We start from the raw sequence: 15,954 nt of genomic DNA, 5'->3' as shown, positions 1-15,954 counted from the left end.
AATTTCCTGAAATAATTAAAAAAAAATTGACGTGGGGCTTCACACTATATTTGTGTCCAGCCAGGTACAGCAGGCAGGAACGGGCTGCCCCCAACCACCAGCTGCCTATTTGTACCTAGCCGGACACAACAATATAGGGAAGCCCTTTTTTTCTTAATTATTCCATGAATTTCATGAAATAATTAAAAAAAAAAAAACGTGGAGCTTCTCCCTATTTTTGTGTCCAGCCAGGTACAACTAGGCAGCTGGGGGATGGAATCTGCAGCGCAGGGAGGCCCAAGCTTTTTGCCCTCCCCCCCCCCGCTGAAAATTGCAGTCCGCGGCCGCCCCGGAAAATGGCGCGTTCATAGAAGCTGGATGCTGTACCTGGCTGGCATACAAAAATATGGCGAAGCCCACGTCAAAAGTTTTGGGAAAAATTTATTAAAAAATAAATAATAATTTAGGGACTGCATCTTTATTAAGTCCTCAAATGTCATTTAGTGTTAAAATAAAGGATTTATTTAAAAAAAAAATGGCGTGGGATCCCCCATAATTTTAGTCTCTAGCGGAGGTTAAGCAGACGGCTGGGGCAGATGTTTGAAGCCTGGGAAGGGGGTAAAACCCACGGAGCTTCCCAGGCTACTAATATCAGCCCCCAGCTGAATACCTAGCCTTTACTAGCTATTAAAATGGGGGACCCCCCAAAAAAAAATGACGTGGGGTCCCCTCTATTTTAATAGCTAGCAAAGGCTAGGCAGACAGCTGGGGGCTGATATTAATAGCTCAGGAAGGGTGCCATGAATATTGGCCCCCTCCCAGGCTAGAAACACCAGCCGTCAGCCGCCCCAGAAATGGCGCATCCATAGGATGCGCCAATTCTGGCACTTAGCCTCGCTCTTCCACGCTGCCCTGGTGCGGTGGCAGGGGGTAATAGTGGTGGGGTTCATGTCAGCGCCAGCTGCCATGAAGCCCAGGTTAGTAATGATGGCCGTCTATATGACACCCCCATTACTAACCTACAAAGTGTTAAAAAGAAAAAACACACTACACCCAGAAAAAAATAATTTATTTGAAATAAAACACCATTTTATTTAATTCTTAGTTTACTAAAAAAAAAATAGTTACCTGTCCACGTTCCTGCGCTGATCTCCCATGCACAGCTGTCACATCTGGAGATGGTGACAGCTGTGCATGGCTGCTGTAAGCTCAGGCTGCCGGGAACACGTCCGCTCCCGGCAGCGGGAGCCACTGACTGAGGTCACCGGAGTGCATTCAGGCAGCGCAGCTCCGGAGACCTCCTTTACGGCAGTGCTGTACCGTGGGAATTTCTCACGATACAGCAGTGCCGTAAAGGAGCTAACCGGAGCAGCGCTGCCTGAACTCCGGTGAACCCTTACGGCCCCGTCATTCTAGCGGCGGCAGCGGTTCAGAGCGGTCACATTCTATGTGGCTGCTCTGAACTGGAGATCTTCGTGGGACACTCGTGGACTACTACGGAGGGGTAAGGATAAGGTTGTGGTTTATTATTTTATATTTTATTACAGGAGATCGATGGCTTCGGGGAATTAGGTGTCTTGGTGAGTATAGGTGTAGTTTTTTATTTTTTACTTTATTTTAGGTGGCGATCGGCGGGGACAGGTAATGTATAAACTAATTTCTTTTAGGTAACCACTGGCCACCAATGACATGTATTTAACATTTATTGGGGACACAGTAGGGCAATTTAAATAGCAGGATCAGGCTGATGGGAACTACTGCTCCCATTGAGCTGATCCTGCTGGCACGAGTGGACGGGGGACAGACATAGGCCGATGGGAGTAGTAGTGTCACATCGGCCTATGTCTGCCTGCACGCACAGACACCCGCACAGACACCCGCACAAACATCGCACAGACACCCCGCACACACACACACCCCGCACACACACACACCCCGCACACACACACACCCCGCACACACACACACCCCGCACACACACACACCCCGCACACACACACACCCCGCACACACACACACCCCGCACACACACACACACACACACACCCCGCACACACACACACCCCGCACACACACACACCCCGCACACACACACACACACACCACACACACACACCCCGCACACAGACACCCCGCACACAGACACCCCGCACACACACACCCCGCACACACACACACCCCGCACACACACACCCCGCACACACACACACCCCGCACACACACACACCCCGCACACACACACACCCCGCACACACACACACCCCGCACACACACACACCCCGCACACACACACACCCCGCACACACACACACCCCGCGCACACACACACACACACACACACACCCCGCACACACTAATCATGACGGGTCTGGGAGGTGAGGCTGACCTGTGCGGCCGTGGGAAAGTTCATGTGAGTTCATGCAATGCAGTGAAGCATGAACTCACATGAACCCTCTGAGGGCACCGCGGCTACTTCAAATGAACAGCTGATCGGCATCACCTGATACCTCAGCTGTTCATTTGAAATAACCGGCGGGAAAGCGCAGCACAGAACGGGAAAGCCGGCGGTGAAGTCTTTTCACTGCCGGCTTCCCCGCCCGGGTCCTTCGCTCCTTGGTGCTGCGCTCCCCGCCCGGTCCTAATTTACGATCGGGATGGGAGGTGGCGAGGGGAGCGGAGGATCGGGGTGGGAGGCTGCGGGGAAGCAGTATGGGGCTGCGTGATTGTTTAAAAGCCGGCGGCTTTTTACCGCGCGCCGGCTTTTAAACAATCAGGAGAATTCTCCCACGCTGGGATGGCATTCTGATGACAAGCTGGATCGCAGCTGAGCGCTGCCACCCAGCTTGTCATCCTTCACAGACACTGCAGAGCGCAGGCATTATGGGAACTTCCGATTCCGGTATTCGATATTATAAAAGTATCGGAATTAAGTATCGGAATTCCGATACAGTGAATATCGGCCGATACCCGATATTTCAGTATCGGAATGCTCAACACTAGTGGTCACACATTCTCATTACCACAGAGAGGTGGTCACACATTCCCATTACCGCAGAGAGGTGGTCACACATTCCCATTACCGCAGAGAGGTGGTCGCACATTCCCATTACCGCAGAGAGGTGGTCACACATGTCTGCTGTCACAGAGAGATGGTCACACATTCCCATTACCGCAGAGAGGTGGTCACACATTCCCATTACCGCAGAGAGGTGGTCACACATTCCCATTACCGCAGAGAGGTGGTCACACATTCCCATTACCGCAGAGAGGTGGTCGCACATTCCCATTACCACAGAGAGGTTGTCACACATTCCCATTACCACAGAGAGGTGGTCACACATTCCCATTACTGCAGAGAGGTGGTCACACATTCCCATTACCGCAGAGAGGTGGTCACACATTCCCATTACCGCAGAGAGGTGGTCACACATTCCCATTACCGCAGAGAGGTGGTCACACATGTCCGCTGTCACAGAGAGATGGTCACACATTCCCATTACCACAGAGAGGTGGTCGCACATTCCCATTACCACAGAGAGGTGGTCACACATTCCCATTACTGCAGAGAGGTGGTCACACATTCCCATTACCGCAGAGAGATGGTCACACATTCCCATTACTGCAGAGAGGTGGTCACACATTCCCATTACCGCAGAGAGGTGGTCGCACATTCCCATTACTGCAGAGAGGTGGTCGCACATTCCCATTACTGCAGAGAGGTGGTCACACATTCCCATTACTGCAGAGAGGTGGTCACACATTCCCATTACCGCAGAGAGATGGTCACACATTCCCATTACTGCAGAGAGGTGGTCACACATTCCCATTACCGCAGAGAGGTGGTCGCACATTCCCATTACTGCAGAGAGGTGGTCACACATTCTCATTACCGCACAGAGGTGGTCACACATTCCCATTACCACAGAGAGGTGGTCGCACATTCCCATTACCACAGAGAGGTGGTCACACATTCCCATTACCGCAGAGAGGTGGTCACACATTCCCATTACCACAGAGAGGTGGTCACACATTCTCATTACCGCACAGAGGTGGTCACACATTCCCATTACCGCAGAGAGGTGGTCGCACATTCCCATTACTGCAGAGAGGTGGTCACACATTCTCATTACCGCACAGAGGTGGTCACACATTCCCATTACCGCAGAGAGGTGGTCGCACATTCCCATTACCACAGAGAGGTGGTCACACATTCCCATTACCGCAGAGAGGTGGTCACACATTCCCATTACCGCAGAGAGGTGGTCACACATTCCCATTACCGCAGAGAGGTGGTCGCACATTCCCATTACCACAGAGAGGTGGTCACACATTCCCATTACCGCAGAGAGGTGGTCACACATTCCCATTACCACAGAGAGGTGGTCACACATGTCCGGTATTGCAGAGAGGTGGTCACACATGTCCGGTATTGCAGAGAGGTGGTCACATATGTCCGCTGTCGCAGAGAGATGGTCACACCGTCCTGCTACCGCTTCTATATACCCATAGTGAATAGGTGATGCGCGCACTATGCCGCTCTTTTCACTAAGGGGACTTTACAGCCTGAGTGAACTAAACCCTAAACTAGGGGGTCTGTCCTCAAGGGGTGCACTTAGATAGTCCTAGGCAGCCTGCCTAATCAAATAGTATAGGTTTCAGTAATAGGCTGAAAGTCAGATACTGTGCACTACTAATGTGTGAACAGCACCCTATACAAACCTTTTTTTGTGTGCAATTTTAATACTAAGCAATCACCTCCTCCATGAACTGGTAGGTTGTGAGTGGTAGTCTCATCAGTATTTTGCACCTGTGTTGCCGCCATCTGTATTATATGGGTTTGCTGCCCTTTTTTGCTGTTTTTCTTGAATCTTGAGGGAATTTTAATTCCTTTGATTGTGGCTTTGTTTTTAGTTTAGTTTTTTGACTTGACAGCCTCTGTCATTGGGATCAGAATGGGTCTCGATGGTCGGACCCTCAACAATCATATAAATAAAGTGTTTTTATATTTTATATGTAGTGTTTGTAGCAGTAGTAATATTTTTTATATTCTTTCCGTTCCATAAGCAGTGGCCATTGCAGGATAAAGGTTTTTTTCCCCTGCAAAACCAACTGATTGCCAAGGGTGTCAGCAGCGGGATCATGTCTGATTGCCCCAAGGGACGCGTTTCCATTAGGTCTTATCTTCTATTAGTCAAAACGAAGAGCCATTCATAAAGAAGTCTTGTGGATCCTTAACATCCATGTGCTACAGGGTTGACACCTATATGGTTCCAAAGGTCCCTCTGCCATGTAAGACACCAGTATTATCAATGGCATGTGGTTAGAGCGGGGATGGGGGGCTATTGGTGCCCCCCCGAAGTTACGTTTCTGCTTGTGTGACTTGAGCCTTAGACTTTATATAATACGCAAATAAATTTGGTTTTAATTGTTTCAACTTTATGATATCATCCAAATAAAATCTCAATAAAAATGAAATGCCCAGCTGCATATGGTCACATGAAAAAAAGGGGAAAACAAAATCCTAATAGGAAACAAAAAGAAAAATAAATGTCCATTGTTTTACATCTGGTGCCATTAAGTTCTGCGCAGTTTCCCATCGTTTGACTTTCCGGAGCACATTCCATAGAGCGGTGGCATTTAAGGACATTTAAACATCACGTCAGCCTCATTCAGGCCCATACAGAATGTATTATGGTCGCCCTGTTGTGGTTGTTTTTTGTCTTTTTTCTTTTTTTGCTATTGCAGAATCCAGAATCGGATGATGCATCTGCTGCCAGGTTATGTTTGACATTAACTCTGTCCATCCGCTGAATGCTCCATATGCTGAAGGAAAACTTATTAACCCTCCATTGTCTCATTGTTTTCTTTCAGACAATGCAATAAAACCTCCTTTGGAAGCGACAGTTGTGACTTAATGTGCTGCGGCCGAGGATACAACCCTTACATGGACACGGTGGTGGAGCGATGTCATTGCAAATACCATTGGTGTTGCTATGTAACTTGCAAAAAATGTGAGAGGACCGTGGAGAGATACGTTTGCAAATGAAAAATAACACAAAAAATGTTTTGTATCCGTTCCAGACCTCACAAAACCATGAAAAACCAAAGCACTATCCACGGTCGGAAGTACTTTCTTCTAGTAGACAAAGACGTTCAAAATAATTGTGCCAAATGAGATGTGATAATAGGAAAATATCAGGACCGACATGAATGTTTTCAAAAATTGCAAAAAAAAACCAATAAATGTAAAGACTGCGGTCACCATTTGGGTCGTCCAACCACCTCCTGGTGCCGGCCATGTTGTAAATATTCACGACTCTTTATGTTGATGCAGTGGGGTCTACCTTGGTACTTTTATTGACCTACTAGCGAAGAATAAAGGATTATTTTTTACCTAACCTGTGAAGAAAAAATGCTGGACTGGACTTCAAAGCCCCTTTAACCCGTATTATTCAATGGGCTCTATCTGGAAAATAAAACTGAGTGGAATTCAAGCCATTTCAGGTTCACTTTACTAAAATGTAACTCTGGACTGAAAATACTGTGTAGAGAATATCAAGGTATTGGTTAGACCTTAATATAAGAGGGGAAATTCACAAATTCTGCACAAAAGAAAAGGAAAAACTTCGGATTTCCTGCTTTTAACAAACTGCCCTATAATCTTCTGCACCAAGCAGAAATTGTCAAGGAAATTTTTGAAAAATTTTTACAGTATTTTTGAATTTCCTGGAGCTAAAAAAGAAAAGGGGATTTTTTTTTTCATAAAAAAAAAAAAAAACATTTTAATATATTCTACAAAGTGTCCCCAAACCAGAGCATCATTTTAAAGTGGACCTGTCACTTGCCATAAATATGTAATCTTTTTACACGGTGTAAATGCCGCTGTTCTCCTGAATCCGTCAATGTTTTTCTTTTGTTCCTGCGCCTCTCTGTGCCTGAGATATGGCCTCCTTTTCCCTGTATGTAAATCCTAGTATTTTTCGGAAAAAGTGGGTGTGGTGTATCTTTGAAGACCACGCCCCTTGCCTAACAAGACTAGATTTATGTGCAAGAAAGAGGGGGCCATATCTCAGGAACGGAAAGTCGCAGGAACGAAAGAAAAACATCGCTGGATTCAGGAGAACAGTGGCATTTACACCACGTAAGAAAAATGACATATTTATGGCAGATGACAAGTCCCCTTTAAGTATTGTTTACATTTTTTTAGAATTCCATGCATCGATTTCAAAGCATCTCAAGTCAATGCCCAGACAACAGTGTCCTGCCACTGTCGGTGGATGTACAAATTTTTGTTTTGTATGCAGAACCTACAGAGAGAGAGAGAGATATTTATGAATATAGCGTTCGCTTTCTTTATTCTACCTTTTTATATATATAATTATAAATGTAAGTAAACTGCTTAAAGTTTGTATGAAATAAAAAAAAACAAAAAAGGTAAAATATGAAATAATTTCTACAATTATATTTTTATATTCATTGTTTTATATGCTGTTTTTGTGAAATGCCACTTGTATATTTGCAGGGTTTTCATGTAGGTAAAAAATGTAAAATGTTTCCTGGAGGGCAGGTGGGGATTTTTTAGTAGTCATTATAGTACAGCTTATAGATTACTACACTCTCAGAGAGTGGATTCATACAACACATATTCAAGACATTTAAAAAAAATCAAAAACTTTTTTAAATTAACTTTTTTTTCTAGTTTTGGAAACCAAATTATGACATGAAAAATGTGACTTGCTGAAAATTTAGAAAATATCAATGGATCTACAAACTCTTTTTCTTCTATAAAGATACCTCTTTGAAGTCCCTCTTGAATTAAATGTTTCATTTATTGAGGCTAAAAACTATATTTTAATAGCTTTACCGAGTATGGAGGGTCCTGGAAAGTATTGTAAATTGTTTTTCCCACTCCAAGGGGGGTTTTAAATCTGTTAAACTCAAAACAAAAGATGGCGTCAGGGTTGACACGTCGTCAACCCATCCCCCAGAGCTAATGCTGGAAGAAAGGGGTGACTACTGCTCACCAATATGCTGAGACCTGTTCAATGGCAGGTATGACCTTTAAAAAGAGGTTATTTTTCATTTCTTAGTTTTGTCTCCTTTTCTTTTAAGAGCCATAACAACTTTTTATCTTGTCATCGACATAGCCGTACTAGGGTATTTTTTTTGCAGTATGAGTTGTAGTTTTGAATTACACCATTTATTTTAGCTTATAATATACTGAAAAACAAAGGAGGAAATTCCAGGTTGTATGAAACAGTGAAAATACAATGCAACTCAAACCCTTGTCTTTTTGCGTTTTGTTTTTGCAGCAATCATTGTACTGTAAAAATTACAATTTTATTACATTTTATTTGGGAGGTGTGGGGGCCGAAAAATTGCAGTTCTGGTATTAAATTTGTTTTTTTTTTGGCGGGGGGGGGGTGGTGTTTAAAGGGTTATTACCAGAATCAAATTACTTTTCACCAAGCACAGCATATGCATACTTATTGTTGATGTACATATTAATCCCAATATAAAGTTTCTTTCTTGTAACTTTGTGTCTTTTTTCATTTCTATCTGCCCCTCTCTGAATCCATCTTTACAAAGCTGAATGGACGGTCCTATTCTTATCTGTTAAAACTACATTTCCCAACAGCACCTGCTTCTCTTTGGTACTGCAGACACTGCTCCCCTTTCCTGTCTGCTCCTGACTAGCCCTACTTTCCTGGGTTGTCATCAAGCTTATGTAAATGTAGAATTCATCTTGTGTCTCTGTGGACTTTCTGTTTCTGCACAGTACGCTGCCTGGCCAACTTTATCTTCTGCCATCTACATCAGTTTTGCTGCCTGTGTGGGTTACGTCATTTTTAGCTGCTTTATAGCAGAGCTGAACTCTCCTGCATGCCTCCACAGTGACATCATTGAGTGATTTGGTGCTTGCTGCTGACATCAGTTTTGTAAAACTAAAAATGCTGGTCTGTTGATGCTTATGGGAGAAGATAATCCTCTGTCATGTGTATCAACAGAGCAGCCTTTACACTTTCATATTACTGGTCTCTCAAAAGAAGGCTACAAACATAGCTCAGCTAATCTCAGCCCCTGTATACAGTCCCATCTTGCAGTATATCACTACTTTCAGTCCCTTTATACACAACCCCATCTTGCAGTATATCCTATAAGCCCTTCTTAGCCATATCCTTGAGTATTTTATTTTTCTCCACCCCTTTATATACAGCCTCAAGCTACAGTATAACATCTCACCCCTCTATACACAGCCCCAAACTGTAGTATATCGTCTCAACTCTTCTATATACAGCCCCATTCTGTTGTATAAGATCTCATTCCTTGTATACACAGCCCCATTCAGCAGCATATATTTTTAGCCCCTGAAAAAACAGCCCCATCCTGCAGAATATCACTCTTCTCAGCCCTTCTACAGAAGATATACAAAGTCGACACACCCCAAGTAAAATGCCAGGTTTTTGTCATGTAAAAAAATCGTACCCAGAAGAGTCATATCAGAACTTTTTTCACTTTTAATGTTGCCCGTAATCTGTAGAAATCCATTGAGAAACAAAGTAAAATCATTTTGAGGAGAGAAATAAAAATAAAAAAACTAAAATAATGTGATTGCATAAGTGTGAACACCCCCTTATAATTGGGGATGTAGTTGTAGAGACAATTTTTTTCCAAGGCAAGGAGTGCTTTGGAAACAATTTACCTATGGATTTGCTGATAACTCGGTGGGAAGTTGCCTCAAGGAAGCACAGAGCCGGTGGAGTGGTGCAAAGGAAATTACCATTACGGACACTGGGATGTGGTAGTGTTCAGAATTAACCAATCACATTTAAACTAATGTTAAATAGTAGTCAGTGCACGGCCAACATCATTTACAGTGATTCTGATTAACCCCATATGAAGTTTAAGTGTGCTAGTAGGATTTTCTTGACATTTTCTTAGTAGCAAAAGCCATTGCCCATAAACAGCTTACAACACACCAAAGGGATCTCATAGTTGAAATTTATCAGTGAGGAGAAGGGTACAAAAATTTTTTCCATGGCATTAGACATTCCATGGAACACTCTAACAATGGTCATCAAGAAAAATGTTAAATGTTGTACAGCAGTGACATTAGTTAGAACTAGACGTCCCTCAAAAATTGATGAAAAGGCAAGAGAAAATTGGTTCGGGGGCAGCCAAGACACCAACAGCAACATTTAATGAGCTGCAGGAATTTCTGCCAAGTACTAGTTGTGTACTGCATGTGACAACAATCTTCTGTATTCATATGTCTGGCCTTTGGGGTTGGGTGGCAAGACAGAAGCTTTTATTAAACATCCAAGCCCAGATATGTTTTGCCAAAACCTACATTAAGCTTGCCAAAAGCATGTGGGAAATGTGTTAGGGTCAGATGAGGCCAAAGTTTAACTTTTTGGCCATAATTCCAAAAGGCATGTTTTTGGAACACTGCGCATCACCAAAAGAGCATGAGACCCACAGTGAAGCATGGTGAAGGCAGCATTACGCTTTAGGACTGTTTTTCAGCAGCAAGAACTGAGGCTTTAGTCAAGGCGAAGGGGATTCTAAACCGTCAAAATATGGATCAATTTTGCAACAAAACCTTCAGAGCTCTGCTAAAAAGGTCATTATGAAGAGGGATTTTACCTTTCAGCACAACAACCCTAAAATTACCTCCAAATCAACAAATTAATTTTTTCACCAGAAGAAGATCAGAGCTTTGAAATGGTCAAGCCAGAGCCCAGACCTCAATCTAATTGAAAATCTGTGGGTGACCTGAAGAGGGCACTATACACAGCAGATTCCCCAGCAAACTGACATGTTGAGCTACTTCAAGGAAGAGGGGACAAAGATCGGCAATTCTAGATGTGCTGCGCTGATAGACGCCGACCTAGAAAGACTGAACACTGTCATAAAGTCAAAGGGTACTTCAACAAAATACTAATTTAAAGGTGTGCATATTTGCAACCACATTACTTTATTTCTTTAACTTTATTTTTCTACCCAAAAAGATTTCAATGTGTTTTACAATTGAATTGTACAGATTATGAATGACAATAAATATGGAAAAAGTTCTGAAATGATTCTTATTAGTATGATTTTTTACATGACAAAAACCTGGTATTTTAATATGGCTGTGTAGACTTTATCTTATATCCACTGTGTATATACAGGCTCATCCTGCAGTGTATCTTTCCTCTCAGCCCCCTTTGTACAACCCCATAATACAGCATATCTCTCCTTTCAGCACCCTGTATATAGCCCCATCCTATCGCTCTTCTCAGCCCCTCTACACAGAGCCCCATCCTGAAGTATTACGCTCTTCTCAACCCCCTATATCCGGCCCTATCCTTCAGTTTCTCTCTCCTCTCAGCCCCTCTATACAGAGCATTATCTTGCAGTATATCTCTCCTTACAGCCCCTCTATACAGAGCATTATCTTGCAGTATATCTCTCCTTACAGCCCCTCTATACACAGCCCATCTTGCAGTACATCGCTCTACTGCACTACTGCTTTCTAGTATGATCTCTGCACTTCACTGAAGGTGGCTCCGCTCCTTTCCGTGACATTAACCCTCACAGTACAAGTTGCTTCTACACACCTATCAGAGCAGAGCTATCCTGGCAGGAAGCCCAGAGAAGAACATGTTCGATCTTGAGGACTGGAAATACTACAGGATGGTTGTAGCTGCCACTTGAGGATAAATAGATCCTGGAGGGGCATCCTTTAGGGAATGATATGTGCAAAACATGGCAAAATTAAAAATGAGTTATATTAGCTCAACTGAATAAATATATGGGTATGTCATTACAAGACCACTTTGCTATTTTAGGAATAACCCTTTAACATACAGTTCTACTAACTTTATATTTTGATGGATGGGACTTTTATGGATATGACACTATTTGTTTTACTTTTATACAGGGAAAAGGACAGTGATTTAAACTTTTAGATCTATTTTTTAGATTATAGATTTTTATGTTCTTTTTTAGCCCCCCTGCCCCTCAGGGATTTGAAACTTTAATCATACTAAATATTGCAATACCGAAGCAACACACAAGGTTGAAATGATGTTCTCCTAGGAAGCCCAGCCTAAGGCTTCATAGGATGACCAAGATGGTAGCCGTGTGGGCCTTGAGCAGGCCCCTTGCTGCCACGTTAACTCATCTGTTCCGTTTGATCGCAGTGATTGACAGCGGAATTTAAATGGCTAAACAGCAGCGAGCTGAGCTAGCTCTACTTTCTGCTGTTACAGGCAGATAATAGCCGTACAACACAGCCACCATCTGCTCCAAGTCCACTCTATACACCCGCACATCACAGATCATACAAAAACATACCGATAAGATCTCTCAGGGATATAAAATATCACAGTAATAAAATCCATTGGAAGTAGCTACCCTATAAGTCAACTAATTAAAGAGGTTGTCCAGGACTACAATATTGATGTCTTTTCCTTAGGATAAGTGGTGGTCCTTCAGCCAACACCCACACCAATCTGCTACTAGTAGGTTTTGTGGCTGGTGGAAAAACACCACGTACCCCTCAGCTAGTGGACATTCTCCATTCAACTCCCATTGTCTGCAAACTGTTTCTCCTGTGGTGCTACTGCTGAATTCTACCAAAGGTTATAGTTGATCGCTAAGAATTTCGGACATCAGGACCTCCCCAGCGGTGACCGACTCATCCCTGCAGCAGTCACACACCACTATTCACTTCAACTTAAGAAGAAATGATACCAACAAGGGACCCAGGCAATGATGCAGAAGATCAGCAAGGATTGGTGGGCAAGACTATATGTTTGTTTAGATCTTTCTTGGCCCCCATTTCGGAAAATAAAGGGGTTTTTAGTGTTTTTTTGTGCTCTCCTTCCTCTTCATGACCATTCGTTGTTCGGTCTTTTATACTGCGTGTCAGATGTTACGTACTGTTGGATACATTGTGTCTGGTTTGATACTTTTCGGGATTCTGTGTTTCTTCCCATTGTTAAATTCTTCAATAGCTATTTTAATTTGTTGAGAAATATTAAAGGTTTCATTTTCTTTATGTTGTGGTGTTCGACTGTAAGCACTCTTTTTGTAAATTAGATTTTAATTTTACTTACAGGATATTTACAAAATACAACCCCAAAAAATAGTAATATTAGGGATGTAACAAAGAGCGAGCTTTTTACTTTTATTAGTGCAGTGCTGCACTCAGTGACTCCAGCTCAACTGCATTGCTTACGAGAGACTGAGATAGTCTGAGATCCACCTGAAGTGCTCAGACCGTTCCTTTGTTCCTTACCCATTTCATACACTGCAGCTCTGCGTTTTCTAATCGACTGCTGTTTATTAGCATGAGCCCAGCAGAAAATAATTACAAGAAGAGCAAAAATCGAATTCTGACTATAAGAGCTAAAGGCGTAAAGGACATATTGATATTCATGCTATGGCAACTCCATTTTGTCTGCTTGCTTCAAAATCATGTTATACTCTTTGCATAACATACATTCTTTCCTTCTTTCCTTTTGCAACTTTCCCACACTAACCTTTTCTCTCAGGAGCATTCTATGTGACACCCTGCTCCTGTTATCTAGCTAGTCTGAGCCGGAATGTATAACCTTGTAACTTTCCACCATGCACCGATGTATTTCCGTAATAATTGTACTAACATTGGTTCAAGCTTGTAGTATGGCTGTAGGTGATTGGCCATTGATAAACTCAAAACAATATAAAATGCTAAGTAGAAATAAACGGGGTTAGAGATTCTTGAATCCCCCCATACTGAGCTTTGCCTTCGTCTGGTTTTCTGTTGGATTGCGCAATCAACCTTGTATCATAATAATTTGACACTCACTTGGTCAACCGTGAAGGGTCATTGCTGCCCTCCCTCAACAAAGGGTAGAAAAATTATTTCCTGGTTTTCTTTTTTTATATGTGAAATTAGGATCTTAGGAAGTTTTTTTTCTAGTTTGATGATTCAAATAAATTTTGCTACTTTTCTTTCCATGATATGTGACACCAAATTGTTATTTTTTATATGCATTCTTTTCCTTTTATTCTTCACAAAAAAAAAAGAACAGGAAAAAAAAATATGAATATTTAAAACATTTTTTAAAAATGTCAAAGGATGAATAAGATACATTTTAAATTTTAGTTCTCTTTCATTAACAATTATCTTTACATATCAGATTTGGGTTTTTTTTCCGTGCAGGTTTAGGAACAGCGTTTTGGACTGGCAGTGGCTTTCTTCTTTTTTAATTTTCTTTTCTTTTTTTTTTTTTTTTGCTGCTCTTTCTATCTTGTTTTTAAAATTTATTTCACATATTGTGCCACCCATAAGGTGATAAAAGACCTTTGGGAGAACTCTGATATTTAAGTACATTTTTATTATTGATGATTTCCCCTGTAACTGGGGTTGGCATATTAGCCCCGGTTACAGGTCAAATTCAGTTTCTAATGAGCTGATTTGGGTCTGCTAAGACCCAGCACCACCTGATCTCTCCTGGCACCCAGCGATCACATGATCTCTAGGGTGGGAGGGTGAAGTGATGTTTTTGCTTCCTGTACTGTATTCTTAGCAATCAGGAAGGCAGAGATGGTAATAAAGCATTTCTGCCTTCTCTTTGGGGGAGTCAGAGGCAGCAAGCTCCTGGCTACTTAAGCTGCATGATCTTCATGCAGTTGCTGACTCTGCAACAGCATTCTAAAATGTCCTTGCAGAGCTATATGCAGGCCAGCCTCATGTTTTAAAACAAAGGTTGGTCTGCAAGTAGGTAAATGAATTTATAAACATACACGCAGGGCTGCCACTAGGAATTTCGGGGCCCCATACTGTCTTCCCACCCCCCACTCTCAATTCTCCATGTGTTCTTCCCACCCCACTCCCAATTCTCCATGTTCTCTTTCCACCCTCCACTTCCAATTCTCCATGTGCTCATCCCACCCTCCACTCCCAATTCTCCATGTGCTCTTCCCACTCCCAATGCATCATGTGCTCCCCCCCCCACTCCAATACATCATGTGCTCTCCCCCAAGAACATTTAATTCTATTAAAAAAAAAATAATAATTTTCATACTTACCTCTCATACGATCCCCGCAGCTGTGCTGGCATCCAATGAGTCATCGCATACGCGTCTTCACCAGCGCGTCACTGAAGGGGAGGAGGGACTCCTTAGTCCCTTGGAGCTGCTGCACAGCCGTTCAGTCTTGATGGCTGTGAGCGATCCTAGGGTCCCTGCGCCGAGGAGATGTACGCCGCCGGCCCGGCACATGAACACGATAGCCCGGGACCCGGTGAGCAGTAGCACAAGAGGGGGGCCCTGCACCGCCTGGGCCTCTGTTCTTTGCTTTTGATCACCGGGCCCCATACAGCAGTAAGGGCAATAATGCCCTGATGGCGGCCCTGCGTACACAGCCTTCTACCAGAACTTGTGCTGCTCTTCTACAGTTCTCTTGTGTGGCTCATACAGTGCCTTAAAGGGAACTTGTCACGTCCTAGCTACTATCTACACTGCCCTCATAGCATTGGCAGTGATGCACTGTGCATCACTAACAAGCTTTTTTCACTAAAATTGTTGGTATGATAATGATTTTATAACATTATATACACTTTATTCTACCTGCTCGTTTTCAGTCATAGAGGTGTGATTCTCACATTCAGTCAGGGGCGGGCGCCGCATCCAGTCACTGCTGGCGCCGCCCATCTATTTCAATATTGCCTCCCGCAAGCGCTACCGCTGCGAACTACACAGCTTCACTGCGCACGCGCGGGGAACATAGCGCATGCGCAGTGAAGCTGGTAATCACACAGCCTCACTGCGCAGGCGCGGTACAAATGCGCCCCACAATAATAGTGCTTGCCGGTAGCAGTATTCAAATAGATGGGCGGCGCCCACCCATGACTGAATGTGAGAATCACACCCCTATGACTGAATGAGCAGGTAGGACAGACTATATCACAGGTTATAAAATCATTATACTACTACTAA

General features: G+C 43.3%; 1 protein-coding gene across 1 annotated transcript in view; it reads left to right on the top strand.

Annotated features, from left to right (window-relative positions):
- The window catches only part of WNT11 (Wnt family member 11), a 185,674-nt gene extending 171,939 nt beyond the window's left edge, over positions 1 to 13,735 (top strand). The window contains exon 6 of the mRNA XM_073661500.1: positions 5,851 to 13,735. Within this exon, the coding sequence (XP_073517601.1) occupies positions 5,851 to 6,025 (175 nt within the window). The 3' untranslated portion in view covers positions 6,026 to 13,735. The remainder of the gene's footprint in view (positions 1 to 5,850) is intronic.
- Positions 13,736 to 15,954: the final 2,219 nt, after the last annotated feature.

This window comes from Phyllobates terribilis, unplaced genomic scaffold, assembly GCF_046119375.1.
Source record: "Phyllobates terribilis strain yellow unplaced genomic scaffold, ASM4611937v1 Scaffold_2__4_contigs__length_985480577, whole genome shotgun sequence".
NCBI lineage: Eukaryota > Metazoa > Chordata > Amphibia > Anura > Dendrobatidae > Phyllobates > Phyllobates terribilis.
This window is presented reverse-complemented; position numbering and strand designations above follow the sequence as displayed.